The following is a 16110-nucleotide window of genomic DNA, read 5'->3' as shown; positions in this document are numbered from 1 at the left end:
GAAATAATGCTTATGTATGTTTTCGTGCTAGGGAAATCCCAGGGGTTTCCCCAGGAATGTGGAAGTAGTCCGTCAGTGTTTACGTCATTTCAAGAACACAGTCTCGTGAAAAACGTATGAACGTCAAATTGTGTCATTCATACACTTATGGACGTCGATTTCGCGGTCATGTGGCCGACCTCTCGTCTAATGGAAAAGCCGTATATCGTGTAAACTTCAAATTAAAAAATATATATATTGATGAACTACTTTTTTTTATTACAATTAGGAGCGACGTTTCGGTGTAGGCTCTTACACCGTTATCAAGCAAGTGATGTACGTAGTATTGTTGACAAGCATATATACCTATATCGAAACGTCGCTCCTAAATGTAATAAAGTTCTCCCAACTATCTTATCCTTATCTATACTAGTTGGAAAGTCTAGATTACTACAATTTCTAAAAAAAGAAGTCTCTCGGCTCCATTAATTATATTTTATGAACATAATTTAAGAATTATTTTCTGTATAATATTTTTATATTAGAGACAAGACGTAGTCTAATAACAGAACAGCAAAATTATATTCGACAATATGATTTTATTCTTTTATGATGTAATATACGTTGCTTTCACTGTACAAACTGAGATCAATGTTACAAACACCAACAAGCGTAGAAACCTGTAACAACTAATGCATACGAATAACACCACAGAACTGGGGGTGCCGTAGTCAACAGTGCACCAGTCAACGTGCGTATCTGGAATGCTAGTGTAAAATATCCATCTATGTAATTTAACAAACATTTCGTTATCATATTTAATAAGAAACCATCGGGAACATCCTCCATCTGTAAATACTGATGCATATACAATACATTAAATCACGTTAATCCGGTAGTGCCGTTCTTGGTGACATAATTCGGATTATTACACTTGGGTTAAGCTATTAATACGTAGTCATGTTCTTTGAGTTATGTTTTTTCAACAGCAACCGTTCGGGAAGCGGGCTTTCATGACTAACGGTACGTAACTGTACGCATTGCAAATGTATAACAGCCAAGATTACACATTTGCTTAAAGATATATTTGATATGCAAGATTGCATAGAACATCTGTGTTTATGAAACAGTACTAGGTGTTTTCAGAAAAAAGACAATTGTCTCAATGCATTCTGATATGAGTTCAGCAAAATGTTCAACAGCACTGGTTAACTTCGAATAATCCAAAAGAAATAACAAGCACTTTTTATGTCCATGCATGTACTGGTTCTACAATGCAGGGGAATCAAGGGAGGTAATTTGTTCATCCACTCTCTCAAGTTCTATATTGTCCGAGGAAAAATCAGATTCCACATCCACGTCAATGTCTTCATCATCAGAAACGTCACTGGCGTCGTCATCGCGCGACGTACTCTTCACGCGCTTGTTCTCGTGCGTCTTCACGTGCTTGCTGAGGTGGTCACTGCGCATGAACCGTTTTCCGCATTCCTGGCAAGCAAACCTCTTCTCCCCTGTGTGTGTCCGCAGATGACGCTGAAGCTCGTCAGACCGAGTGAAACTCTTACCACAGAACAACCAGTTGCACACAAATGGGCGTTCCCCCGTGTGCCACCTCAGGTGGGCCTTTAGGTGGGATGTCTTCCCGTACACCTTCCCACATCCGGGTATGTGACAGATATGTTGCTTCCTCTTGGCGGGGTTGCCTGAGTTGCCACTGTTCTGGCAGTTTGGACAGCGACATCGACGACAACGTCTTGTAGGAGCGACTCCACCCGCAGTCTTCATCCCATGTAGCACAGACGCCATTTGCATTTCGGAGCTATGAAACACAAGACCCGATGACACTGCTAGTCTTTCTGGGGAGAGGTTTGGCCCCGGGGTGTGGGTCTGTACACTCCACCAGGGTATCTCCGCTTCAGACGCAGGGGGTGGGGAAAGCTGTTTTGGGATGTTGGAGGGTGTTGGGGGAGGGAGGGGAGACACGGGTCCTGACGCCATGGTCACTTGTGGGGTTGCAATAAACGTATGTCCTGCAGCAATTAAGTTCTGTTGCATTAATCTGGCTTGGTAGAGTTCGTAGTTGAAAGGATGTGACGTGACGGGAGACTGGGCCGGAGCTCGCAGACTTCCGCTCATGGTAGCCACCGGATGTTGGATCTGCACGTGCTGTGACGTCACATCCGTGAAGACCGGTGCTGTGTGACAATGGGAGGTCGTCCATGATGGCGGAAGCTGTAGGAAGGTAGGGAGGGGCTTGTGGATGTCGTGGAGACCCGACCGGAGACGGTTACACGGCAACATCGCCATCGGATGTTCACAGGGGTCCTAGAACAAACAAAAAATCAGACGTCAGCATACAAAGATGGCAATATATACGATACAGTCCTGCAGCACCCTCGACATTATATAAGCGGAAACCACTTCATGTGACGGCGGAAATTATGGATGTGAATTATATATTTTGATTCAGTCCTGTTGAGACAACATCAGCATGATACACTAAAATTACTGATCACATCAGTCCTTACATCTTATAATATATCCCTTAGGGGTTCCGGAGTAGAAGAGGTCTCCAGTAACCCATGAATGTCCTAAGAACCGGCTTATGAGGATCGAATGGATACAATGGTGACCAGGGCCCACTTGCACAAAGCTATCTTAGCGCTAAGATGATTGTAACTCCCATACTCTAACATAGGCTTACGATAGTCTTAGCGCTGAGATCGCTTTGTGCAACTGGCCCCTGGTCGACTGAGTGTCAACGTGTCAAGCGTATGGCTCATTGCTTATGCTAGCAACCATTGGTTTTCCTGGCACAGACCAAGTATCTAAAGACGTGGTGCTAAAGTTGGAATATTTCTAACCGTGGATTAAAACAAGATTCACTTCCTCTTTCCGGATTAAAATTTAATTCCCTCCCTCTTTTTGGCTTAAAATAAGATTCACTCCCACTTTATGACGATGACATACATATAATTGATACAGTAAAATTCATTTGAACACGTGTCTCCCTGTGGCCTGTATATCTACAGTGTGATCTCATTCCCTCGAACATATCGAGTGATCCATAGTTCGGTACAAACGTAGTGATGATTTTAGCTCACAGTGAAATATTGTGATCTTCACATCTATTGTATACTGTGAAATCTCGTTTCCTCGAGAATATCGAGTGATCAGTGGCGGACCAAAAAGGGGAATGAGGGCTGGGGGTGGCTACACGCCCTTTTTCACATCTGATGACATTTTGTATGCACATTTCCTACATGTTGATTGGGTTGAGGAACGTTGTCATGTTTTACCTCATAGTGACCAACGACGGGTTTGCTTGGACTACATTGTCGCAAGTAACATGTAGGGTACATGGTGTTTTACTGTTAACAAGATGTTGTATCTGGTCCTCGCGCATCCTTAACACGTACATGGTGTCACAAGTCACGCACAACTGTGACAGGGGACCGTCACTACTGTCACAGGAGACTGTCACAGCTGTCCTTGAAACTAACGTGATACCATGTACACGCCTAACACCTTTCCCTATCGACCATACGTCGTACTCAGGCATTTATTGGTTTTGAAAAAAATGTCGTATTATAAATTATATTATATTATTTATGCAGAGATCTATATTGGATATGAAAAGGGTTTTGACGCTTAATTGCATACCCGTGAAGATTCGGGGTAGAATAGGTCTTCAGCAACCCGTGTTGCCATAAAAGGCGATTAACGGGATTGGGTGGTCAGGTTCGCTGACTTGGTTGATGCATGTCATCGATCCCAATTGCGTGGATCGATGCTCATGATGTCAATCACTGGATTGTCTGGTCCAGACTCGAGTATTTACAGACCCCCGTCATATAGCTGGAATATTGCTGAGTGCGGCGTTAAACAACAAACAAACAAACAAAGCATAAAGCTGACCTAAATACTACCAGTATATAACGCTTTAATATCTGGTTTTGTACAATCAAAATGTTTATCTCATGTATTGCACTCTTGGCCAAGTGGCCCTTGATACCGAATAAACATCTTCTTCTTTGTACTATCAAATTATTATGATGACAATAACGTTAAATAAAGTCACATACAGGAGTATAGCGTTCTATGATAACGAGTGGTGAGATGATACCTGCTGTGGTTAATCTGTTGACACTTTACAAATAGTCATACCGCAAGCATAACGTAAACTAAATACTGTTTTTCACCTAACATTCCAAAAAAGAATTGAAATAAACAACTTTAATTACAAAGTATATATCATTATGAAAAGCTCGTGTTAGTTGTCTACTATGAGAAAATAAGCCATTATTATTTTTGATCTTATAATTTATGGCCGATAAAGTGAAACATCCATTAGTACATAGATGTCAGCGAGCAAGGTGTATGTAAAAACATTACTTTACCTGCTTCGGAAAGCACTAACGTAAATACACATATCTCTTCACAGTTACATACAAAGCATAGTGGAGATACTGATTATATATTTTAGCACCTACTTAACACGGTCAGACAACATACATTGACTTTGGAAGTGTTGCATTTTTTTGTCGTGTCTGTCAAAGCTCTTTTTTGGGGATAACGACTGATTCGTCCAGTGATGAAATGAAAACTGAACATGATAATTCATTTGTAATTAATATATATTTTTTTCGATTTAGTATAACAAAACACACGGAGCTAATTTTGGGTTTTGTTCTTCAAACAGGCATGATCAGGCATGGTCTCTGCCTCATGACATTTATTCACCTGATGAAGGAGTAAGCATATACTCCGAAACGTTGTGTTCCTCATAATAAAGAAGCTGACATCCGTAAATTCTCTTTCTTATGTGTATCACATCTAAATGCCTTTCAAAGACCTGATAGTTATAGGAGTAAGTCATGGCTGCTGGGGACGTTCTTACCTACACTGATCAGCAAGGACTTTAAACTTTTCAAATGTCGGCAAATATTCCATCTTTCAATTTTATTTAAGAAAAATGCTTACACGTTTTTTTAAATCTGTATACTTTGATGCTTCCTTTAAGTGCGACACAGTCTGGAGACAAGATATCAAGTTCTCATCGGAGTCATAAACCGAACAATTACTGCCAAGCAGGTTTTATCAGATTTCAGCGCGTTGTGCACAACGCTACACTTAAGCTCGTCCATTGGATGTTCAAAGTCCTCATAAAATATGTTTACATATAACGAAAGGAAATAATGACATGCTTATGCGACCTTATCAACTGCAATTATAGTAAAAGGGGAAAAACGATTTTGACGAAATAACGCTTTTTCATTCACATTTCAGAAACGTGTTTATGTTCACGTGTCTCTACCGTGTGATTTGGAATTGGGCGAAGAAGAAGAAGAAGAAGAAGAAGAAGAAGAAGAAGAAGAAGAAGAAGAAGAAGAATGAAATACAATGTGTGTGTTTTGCGATGGTAGAAAGTACTCAGCAACAGATGGGCTACATGTTATACAGCGGTTTCAGAATATAACGTAACCACAACGAATTGGGACGTACACATTTACACTAATAAACCAAATTGAATTTTTGAATTTGACCAACAAATTACAAACGTTATCACAATGTTACTTGGCTGTAAACAGTCGCTGAAACACTTCAAACTCAAGGTCCTAAACACAACTATTATACCCGTATCAAATACATCACCATCGAATAGCAGTTTCTTGTTTGTTTCATTTCTAGACACCATCAAACGTGGGAATATACTTTCTTTTGCTCGGCAGTTTATACATCCACTCTTGGGTTAACTACATAGGAAATGGTGTAATGCTCCATGTCCTTCCGGGCATGGTAACCCAAATATTATAATGACCATGTTCAAGGTATGCTCTCAGACAGGAATATTATCAACCCCTCCTTATCTGAGCTTAAATGGAGATAAATGAGTTAAAATTTATATTTAAATAAAATTATTTGTTTTAAACATTTTCTTGAATCATTAATCGGATTTTAAAATGAGTAAGCACAAGAAAAGGGTCTGACAACTTTTAAAACTGTTTTAATATTATTTATTCATTATTTGGATATTTATATTTTGGTACATTGTTCAGGATTAAGGAACGGACAGTTTTATTTAGTAATATACTGAATATAACTGTTTGAATAAGTAACAAGCAGGTGTGAAACGTGATTTCATGCGTGTATTAAACTTTTGGGGGCATATTTAGCGTCACTGAAAACATATATTCATTGCAAATTTTGATCCGCGACGTTATCTATATAAAGCCCACTTTATACCTTTACTATTTAAATTGACACGTTAATGATTTCTATTGATACTTTATGAACATTATTAACAATACATATCAAACATCTTATGTTTGAATATAACGACATACCATAAAGCAAATACTTGCCCAGCCCCCAACATGTTAAACAAACAGTCCCACAGAATTTCATTATCTCGATCGGATAATGACACACTGGGCATGGTTAAATATACAGATGCTGTTCGACATAATTGAGACGTTATATTGTAAATACCATATATTAATTTAGGGTGAACGCTTCTGAACGACATGAACTTGGTAGGCTCCAATCCATGTTTACCCGTTAAAAATAGCATGTGCGTGCCCAGTATGTATGCTAACTGTTACTTTGTAAACTGTATACATTTATACAGTCTTGTCAAAAAGTGATTTAATATCGGGATGTGTAAATGACACTGACAGCAAATACCGAGATGTCCCTTAATATATATTTTATGTACATGTATGTATGTTTATGGTAAGTAAATTCATCTCAATCATCCGCAAGGGTTGAGTACATTGTCCCTGTCATCGCATCTGTCTTTCCCATCCGTTCTAAACACATAGGAATACTTGTGACATATGCTATATTATCATTATTATATTATATTCCGACTTAGAGAACTTGCAAATTCAGCATTATCACGTCACTACAAGTGTCATAACATTATATATGTGTATTATCCGGCTAAGATAACAATGACAATAATTTTAAAAGTTATATTTTAACGATACAAAATATACTTTTTAATCATAGCTTGTGGTTCACATTATAACATGACGGTTTAATTGAAATGGTTCTTACTATACAAAATGCAAACGCTTACAATCATGTCTATTTATTATGATTACTAGTTAAACAGTTACATTACCACCTATAAGCAAATATACCAATAGTACACAAAGGGTTTACCAACTACTTGGCACCCATATATCGAGACACAAGCAACTGGTTCATATTGCTTAGCCCTTACATACACATATCACACCCAGCTGTGAGTCTCCTGCAGCTGACGAGACGGCCAGCAGCATAGTCAGCTATAATGTAGGTAAGGCGGATAACTGGTTTCAAACGTAACTGTCAGAGCGATATTATACTTAGTATGCATATTCATAAACCAATACAGGTACATACAGTTGCATTATAACAATATGATATAAAGGCTTAAATAACATGAAAAAAAATCGTTTTTTTTATCTAATATCCTTGTAGATCAATTCAATGTATATAATTTGAAAGCATTATTAATTTTATGGGTTGTGTGATTACATCTAGTTTATACTTATTTAATTATGAATTATTTTCAATAAATTAGTGTCATCTGATAGATGTGTTATATCGATATACGCTTCATGCTTTACTAGTAACAATCACAGCACTTAAACATGTATATCAATACATCGATGATAACGATCTAAGTGGAAAATTATTCTCGACCATCAAGTGCTCCTCTATCAATACAAGGAGCACTCGAGGCAGATGACATGGACACGTACATTAATATCATACCACCAACACACGTAAATACAATAAGTATCCCAGTGATAGGTGTATCACCTTCGGCGTTGTGATGTACCTACCTGTATGTGATAAGAATGGGGACGAGGCAGGACGGCCGCCATACCGGAGACTGTATAGTTATGCGATAGTATCAACCTCCTCCAAGCGCAGTATTGTAAAGTCTACTGCCTGCCTCCCTCAACTGGCCATGGTCGTGCGATGTGTGTAATTTCTTCACTCCACTGTGAATAGGCGGTCACACTTAGTGCTGCGAGTATCGGCTCTGATCTACCGCCCTCCAATCAAAACGCGATATTTTTCCTTTGATGTTCGCCGCCAGCCAATTACGATCAATAGCGGGGTGGTTTAAAAGGAAATTAAATCCTTTCAGTCCATATGCTTCTTAGAGCGAGTGTGTTGACACGCATAATAGGGCTGATTATGGTTTGTTATTTGAGGGGCAGGCGAAGGCGGGACTGTAATCGCCTTGCAGCCAGTTTACACACTAGCATAATTGGATTTACACTTCAAAGGGACCGAGCCGACGGTACTGGTTTGTGATTGGTGGGAGACATCACGTGACTCCGGAATGCGCTAAATCCCGTCTTTGTTGGGCGCTCCCGCTTTGTTGGCGTTCGGTAGCTCACGCTAATTTACTCATTAGATAACAGTGATTGAGCTATGATGAAGTAGCGACGACGTAGAAACATGCTAATAGACGAACTCCACACACCGACTTCTCTCAGTGGATTCCGATACAATCACACAAAGGCTCTGCAGGGAGTTGATACAATCGACAATAACGTCATGGCGTTAAATACACAGCCCTTGGCGGGTCCGCGCATCAAACACTCGTGTAATTATCTCACAATACATGGCGGCTCCCACCAAATTGGGATAACTTAGTAATAACGTCCGTAGTTCATTCACTGATAGCAGCTTTCCTGCTTCATTCAGCATTAATTCGGCTAAAATCGACGACAATCGGAAGAGTTCGTTACGTGCGATTAGTATCGACTTGCCGGTTCTCGTAACCTCAGTGCTACTTTCCCGCGCTTCCATGTTTAACGTTGTTATATGATTAGGGACATTTCCCAAATGGCATGCTTACTCCTTAAAGTTGTATAACCGTTTTGATATGATTGATATGTGAAACAATTATTATCGATTTATGTCTATCGATACATAGCTTTAAAGCTGTAGAGTGAGTGAGTGAATTGGGTTAGACGTCGCTTTGAACACTATTCCAGTTACATCACCCACGTGTCCGTTTGATGTGGGAGGAAATCCCGAAGTGATGCAGGTTAAGACAAAAAATACTTTTAGAAGCATTATGTGATAAACAAACATCAATTGAAATTATCGAACGCTGTCTTTTCGAAAAGTGATGTGTGAGTGCAATTTATCATCTAAAACTGGCTCCCACAGGAGATATCGCTTGGATGAGATCTAGCGATATCTACACTGTAGATATCGCTGCAATGAAATTACATCACAATGCTTTGCAGACCATTGTGACGTCACTGGTTACCATGACGTCACAATCAAATGACTAATGGCTCTGCTACTGAAGCTGTTAGCAGTACTTTTTACACTTAAGACACTGCTTATTACTGTCTACAAATTGAAAAAGTTGGAAGAATGATATTGGATGATAAATAAAATCTCACCCTCGTGTCTTTTGATATCAAATATATCAACACTCGGCATGACATGACGGCCAACCCACCGCCCCCGAAAACATAGTGTGTTCGAGTGAGTTATTAGCACAAGACCGTAATTATGTCAAATTAAATTCAAATACGGAGTTTTTCCAATTTTTAACGTGTCTTAAACAAACAGCCTCAGATGAGATGGTGATCCTCATATCATAAAAATCAAAAGTTATGGATCAATTACCGTTATATGATTGTATAACAGTAACGCCTAAATATGATGATTATTTAATTTCTCACCTTTGGTCCAGCTTAGATCCAGCCTATGGCCTAAGTCAAATATCAGTATTGCAATTGCGATTATGTAACCCTTCAATAATTACATAACATTCTTGCCGGAAACATCAAATTCCATCCCACATTCGAACAGATATTCAGAAAAGAGTATTGTAATGTAGCTGTTTCCTCGTAGCCTTGGCCAAATTTAGCCAATTTGTCGATGTCATAATAGCAAGGCGGGGGTTTCATCAAACAGTGCGCTATGAGAGCGCTTCCTTAACGCCCACAGGGCTCAGTAACTGGCCCCGACCAAACCGGCCCCTCGGGCAAGGCCCAAGTAACGACCAGACAACGCTACTGTTGTGATAAGCGACTTAACTCAATATAAAGTTGTCAAGCTGATTCCCATGCTAATTCTAAACCTCATTCACAAATTATCCTGGCTGTGTCGCCAACCCTGCCCCTCCCTCTCCCCTCCCCCACCCTACAGGCCACACATAGCCTGTACCCTATCTAATACCTTCGATGAGCTGTCCAAACAGCGAGCCCGCACGTCCGCTACACATCAAAGGCAGCGACAACAAAGACACACAAATTAAGTCTTGGGTAGGCAAGGCCCCGCGATGTCGGCATGTTGAGTTATATGTGTGAGGTACTGACTTGGGTATGCTTGTAACGCATTGTCACGGGATTGACGGTACCTCGATCAAAAGTATAGGTGAAAATTCGATATATTTCCAACACAACCGTCGTATATGCAATACCCGGGATTAGCGAGTGATAAAATGACACACCTGGTTAATGACCGTATCACAGGTGTGGAGTTTCTCCTGCTACTTCTCGTTTGTAGATGAAGGAAAGTAGATGAAGGTATTTGGTTGGTCTTGTCATGTATAATTCAGCGCAGCCTTTTCTGTAATAATCTCCTTCTTGTTATATTTATTGAACAATTCATTTGAATTACACATATCTATTTCCCGTTTGATGAAGGAGCGGTGGGGTAGCCTAGTGGTTAAAGTGTTTGCTTGTCACACCGAACACCCGAGCTCGATTCCCCATATGGGTACAATGTGTAAAGCCTATTTCTGGTGTCCCCCGCCATGATATTGCTGGAATGTTGCTAAAAACGGCGTAAAACCATACTCACTCACTCACTCGTTTGATGAAGAGAGAGGGAGAGAGAGAGAGAGAGAGAGAGAGGGAGAGAGAGAGAGAGAGAGAGAGAGAGAGAGAGAGAGAGAGCTTATCTTGTACACTATGCCTTCTAGTCTCTCTTATACAGACACTAGAACATATTTCTTTAAGAAACAATCACTTTTAGTCTTTCTCCCAGATAATACGTTTAAAGGAATCCAAGTAAGTCTAGAATGATTTGGCAAGTCTACATTGCCACATGAAGCATTGTTGTGGGTTCCATTAGGATTCTTTTTTTTAGATATGTTTTTAATTAAGATAACTTTATTTCTGGGGCTGAAATTAGTCATAATCACCCCATTAGCTCCAGCACATAACCTTTTTAGCCCGTTAAACTAAGAGGCTTGATGGTTACTTTATAGAACTAGTTTAGTTAACCCCGTGGGGTAGTCCTGCACCATGACTTTCGAATTTTAGGTATTTTTAGTAAAAGTCAGGGGCAAGTCTAGATCAAACTAACTAAGTCTAGTTTGCTTGATTCAACATCCACATATGAAAACAGTAGAAGAGGAAAGGTTCTTTCGAAAATAAATATTTTAAAGACATGTTTTCATTGACTAAGTGTTAGTCTACGCTGTGGATAACTGTACTTCGGCAACTATATATGACATACTAATATGCATTACTTAACAGTGACAGAGTGCACATGAAGAATATCTCTTCTCCTGGGGTAGTAACACTTATACATTAGTATTTTGTTTGTTAATCGAATATTATACTTGCATAAAAAATGAATATTTAATTAATATAATGCTAAATGATACGTGGACCTGGGTAATATGTGCATTGAACATGTTTCTGGTGCTAAATACACGTTCTTCTTATTGCCATCATAGAAATAACAATAATAATGATAGTAATTATACAAAGCTTAAAACACCCCCTTGAATACTATCACCGACCGCAGTAGTAGAAACCATTACCATATTGAAATGTCATACTTTCAAATTTTGTAAATATATTTTAACTATTAAACATCGAATTAAAATTAATTATTATTAATAAGATTATTTCCCAAATGGAATATATAAAGTTATGAACAACATTCCGACCTGGTCCAGAATAAATAACAAAACATCTATTGATTTAAACAAATCGTTTGTGTCACAAAGGCTCGTCCCTATTCTTTGAGTGTATAGTCTAAACACAAATGGAATATTTCCAGAAGCATTTTTGTGTATACTTCTCTGTATCTCTTCTTCCTTCAACGAACATTCCATCATGTTGAAGACGTTTCAAATATTCAGTTAAACGCAAGGCAAACTATCACGTTTTGGGGACTATGAGTGTTTTGCTTATTTTCCGTGAGACAGATATTTATAATGTCCCGTTATCCAAACGATCCTCAAGCAAATATGCTGCAGTTTTCCCTAAATATTTACATGATCTTGAATTTAAAAAAAATTATCAACCACTCAATCGAAGACATATTCTCAACGGAATATAATTATAACACTAAAATTGATAGTAATCATATCACCACCAGTTCTTGTAACCATTTGTGAAATTATGACAATATGTTGATGAAAATATAGTTTAGTAAGATGGAGCATTTTCAAAATAAAACGAATTTTAAAAAAACCGCCTTAGAATAATCAGTCGCGAATATCTGCCCAAACAGATTCCGTAGAGCGTAAAAGACACATTAATGATGCAAATTATTGAATGGATCACTTAACATCAGTGATGACATCAGAAAGGGGTAAGCATATCCCGCTCAACCGGTAGCACTCGTCACTCACAATTTTCATTAAAGAAGCAAGCGCCAATGAGTAGGGAGGTGTGAAAACTCAAAATAAGGGACACAGCATGAGATAGCCTCTATATGTCTACCATAACACTTCTGGAATGACCTATCGTAACTGTGACAGTGCAACTTTGATTGAAAAGCTTTGTTGTAAGCAAAATATGTCTTTACATATCTGAAACCAATGTAATACTCTTAAGTAGCTAGGCAATTTAGAAATGTAGACGCCATACTGTTACAGGACCACTAGCAAAGGCAATCGGTACTGCTGATTACTGTTTTGTAAACTATATTGATCAATAGTGAAAAAATATTAAGTCTAAACGATGACACACAAACCTTTATGTTTTAAACACGTGCATGATTCATTTTCATCGGTTTTAAAGCTGATTTGGTAAAAATAAACAAGTAAAAAATGAAATTAGAAAATTCGTTAGATACAATTCACATGCAACGGATACAAATATACACATAGGATACACACACACATATCCCAAGTACTTCCAGAGATGTGTTAGATTAATCAATCGTTTGATTGGCATTGTAAAAGTTGGTGGGTAAATAATTATCTTTGAATGTAGGTTCATGGAATGTCTCAGTAATTAGAGGAAAACCAAGAGTAAATGTTTCAGAGTGTATTGCCCGTTAACACAGACAGTCTATTAACATGCTTGAATGACAAACCATTGGACCACAACGGATTGTTTATGATTAACGAATCTCACTTTGTGATACAGTTTAGCATGACATTTAAGATTGATACGGTAATGAGAGGTGTCTGTAACTCATCTTATATGAGGGAGTCTTATATAACACATGACAAAGTTATCAAAAGGTATCGAGGATCACAAGTACTATATATAAGTCGTTTAAGCAGGGAGTCTATATGGACGATATAGTTTTTTTTAGTCTCCCTGGTTTAACTTATAGAGATAATAAGCTCGCTCTGTGTGATATTTTTAACAAGTTTTATTCTTAACTCTTGGACTAAAGAAAGTATACACATGAAAAATTATATTTGATAATTCGGTTAAAAAAAGTCGCAGAAACACTGCAACCTTAAGGTCCAAACACAACAGTGATAGCCGCATCAAATACATCACCATCGAATAACCATTTCTTGTATGTTCATTTTTAGCAACCATCAAATATGGTGTACACTTCTTTTTTGGCGCGACAGTTTAGGCCCTACAGCGAAACAGTTCATAAAACCCACCAGCAAGTACTGACGAATTAATGTACATGATCCGTGTTGATCAAAAGCTACCACCTATTACAAACCGGTGTCTCTAAAACATTTCCTCATCATATACTTCGATGATGTATTTTGTTAGAATTAGTCCAAAATTTCAACGAATTCGCCTCCGTTTTGATGATGTCGCGAAAATAATAAAATTATGGATTTATGTACCATGCAATGTTAAATGTAGAAGGTCAATGTACTCCGAGTACTTCAACATACGTAGTACGCCTTCATTGCCGGCATGGCACGGGATCTAACATTACCGGAGGTACATAGGCTGAGCCTCCAAATATGCCAATACGTGTATATTTTTGTAACATTTGCTTGCTATTTCCCTCAGTAGGAAAAATGCAGTGAAGTAGTTAAACCTGAAATGTCAAAGCGCATTATATGTTTATGTGCCTGATTTCAGGGTTGACTAAAACGGCGAGCTAACTAAGCCATCTTTACTTCACAGGAGTGAAAGTTTGGCAAACGTACAAGAAAAAATGTGTTTTCTTTTAAGGATCTATCACATTGCTTGTAAACACAACTTAAAACACGAACGTGTATCAGGTTCCGTTAGGTTCCACAACTTTTCACAGACTAAATGAATGATCGTTAAAATGGGGAGACTGAAGGATAACATTATACAAACGTCTCTGGATTTAAGGAAGAGAATTTATGGATGTCAACTTCTTTATTATGAGGAACACAACTTCGGAGTACCTACTTACTCCTTCATCTATTATACCCCGAAACTTTGTGATCCTCATACGAAAGAAGTTCACATCCCAAAATTATCTTCCTTATGTGCATCACTTCTAAATGTCATTCAAAGACTTGTCTCTGAATTTGAAATGTATTTTGATTGACCATTACGATCTTTACAGTAGCATTAATTATAATTTATGACGTCATTAGAGCCAGTGTTATGTTTTTCAATGTGCACCGATATGTTTGTTTTTGTTTGCTTGGTCTGTTTGTTTTGTAATGTATGAGGCGACATGTAACAAAATAAATAATATTTCTATTTTATTATGTCAAATTCTTTTTGCTTGGAATGCGCATGCTTTGTAATCTGATTTGAATTGCATGGAAAGTTTACAATCGTTTTCTGTATGAAATACTGATAACTGACATTATATGTTTATACGTCAGAAGTACAGCTGGGCTGTACTTACACAGGGATAGGTGTTGATACCTAATGCCGATTTCACGATGTTGCACTGATGGAACAGTAAGAGTTAAATATCGGCGTAAATATTTATTGACTATACTTTAAGTTTACATACTAATTAATATAACTGAAAAGTTCTTCGAAGTGACATAAATCACAATTTAACTTTTCAAATCATTTTTGGCATTTTAATTTTCACTTTTCACTTTTCTAGTGGGCGTTTTAATGTTAATTTTGATTATCACTATACATAACCATCCCCTGTTTGTATCTGCTGTAAACATGTACATCCACCGGTCTTGAGGAAGTTCTCGGTGTTTGCCTACTCGTAGCATCCGTAAGCGGTACAGAATGTGTTACCAATACAAGGCTGTCTATCCCTCCACTGTCCGCCTGTACCCTACGGTAGCGGCCACCGTGACATTCCTCTGCTCCAGTGACTTAGAGATTGTCATCACATAATTACACACACGATATGTAAACAGGACGAGTTCAAATGTATCACCACCCCTGTAGAGCAGGGATGGACTGATCCGAGCGTTAATGTGCTGAGCTGCGACACTCGGGGCGGGCAACTTCAAAGGCAGTTAACTAAACAAACGCCAGTGCCACGCCTCCTGTCGCCTCTTTGAAGGGCTTAGAATCAAATACCTCTGAGGCGAGCGCAAACACGCGGACGTCAGAGAAGACGGGCTCTTAAAGGGGAACCCGTGTATGCCAGTGGCGTGTAGGGTGCTCCGGGAACTAACTCGGTGACATTTGGAAGCTTGCTGACAAATACATTTTGCTCCCTTTCTCTTACTTTGTACAATTTTCACACCCAAGCTTGTTTCAACATCTTATTAGCCACATAATTCTTTAAGATTCAGGCGTGGGTATGTAAACAATGTATAGGCGTGTTGTTTCGCACAAATGCATTTTTCTTTTCCGCTATCCAGTTAGGATAATGTCAGCTGAGCAACCAACATGTGTATCAGTGGGTAGATGTAGAGAAAGTGCAGGAAGGTTAGCTGGGGATCTACATGGGGAAACTGTGGTGTTAACTGTATTTTTCTATATAAAAATCGGTCGAAATATCATCTTGATAAACACGTGT

At 38.6% G+C, this 16110-nt stretch overlaps 1 protein-coding gene across 1 annotated transcript; it reads right to left on the bottom strand.

Annotated features, from left to right (window-relative positions):
- Positions 1 to 558: 558 nt before the first annotated feature.
- On the bottom strand, positions 559 to 8206 carry LOC124151625 (transcription factor Sp5-like). Its single transcript, XM_046524189.2, has 2 exons — positions 7818 to 8206; positions 559 to 2304 (listed from the first exon to the last, which is right to left on the bottom strand). Exons 1-2 carry the CDS (start codon positions 7857 to 7859, stop codon positions 1249 to 1251), a joined length of 1098 nt encoding a protein of 365 aa, XP_046380145.2. The 5' UTR covers positions 7860 to 8206; the 3' UTR covers positions 559 to 1248.
- Between the last annotated feature and the right edge of the window lie 7904 nt (positions 8207 to 16110).

The sequence above is a fragment of the Haliotis rufescens genome, unplaced genomic scaffold (assembly GCF_023055435.1).
Source record: "Haliotis rufescens isolate VD_foot unplaced genomic scaffold, xgHalRufe1.0.p SCAF_4, whole genome shotgun sequence".
NCBI lineage: Eukaryota > Metazoa > Mollusca > Gastropoda > Lepetellida > Haliotidae > Haliotis > Haliotis rufescens.
The sequence above is the reverse complement of the archived record's forward strand: the minus strand, read 5'-3'. Positions and strand labels throughout refer to the sequence as shown.

What these genes read in the sequence shown, in the direction of transcription:
- LOC124151625 (XM_046524189.2), bottom strand. Translation starts at nt 7,859, where the DNA reads ATGGCGGCCGTCCTGCCTCGTCCCCATTCTTATCACATACAG. An exon ending in CCCATTCTTATCACATACAG is followed by an intron (nt 2,305 to 7,817) that starts GTAGGTACATCA and finishes TGTTTGTTCTAG; the next exon opens with GACCCCTGTGAACATCCGAT.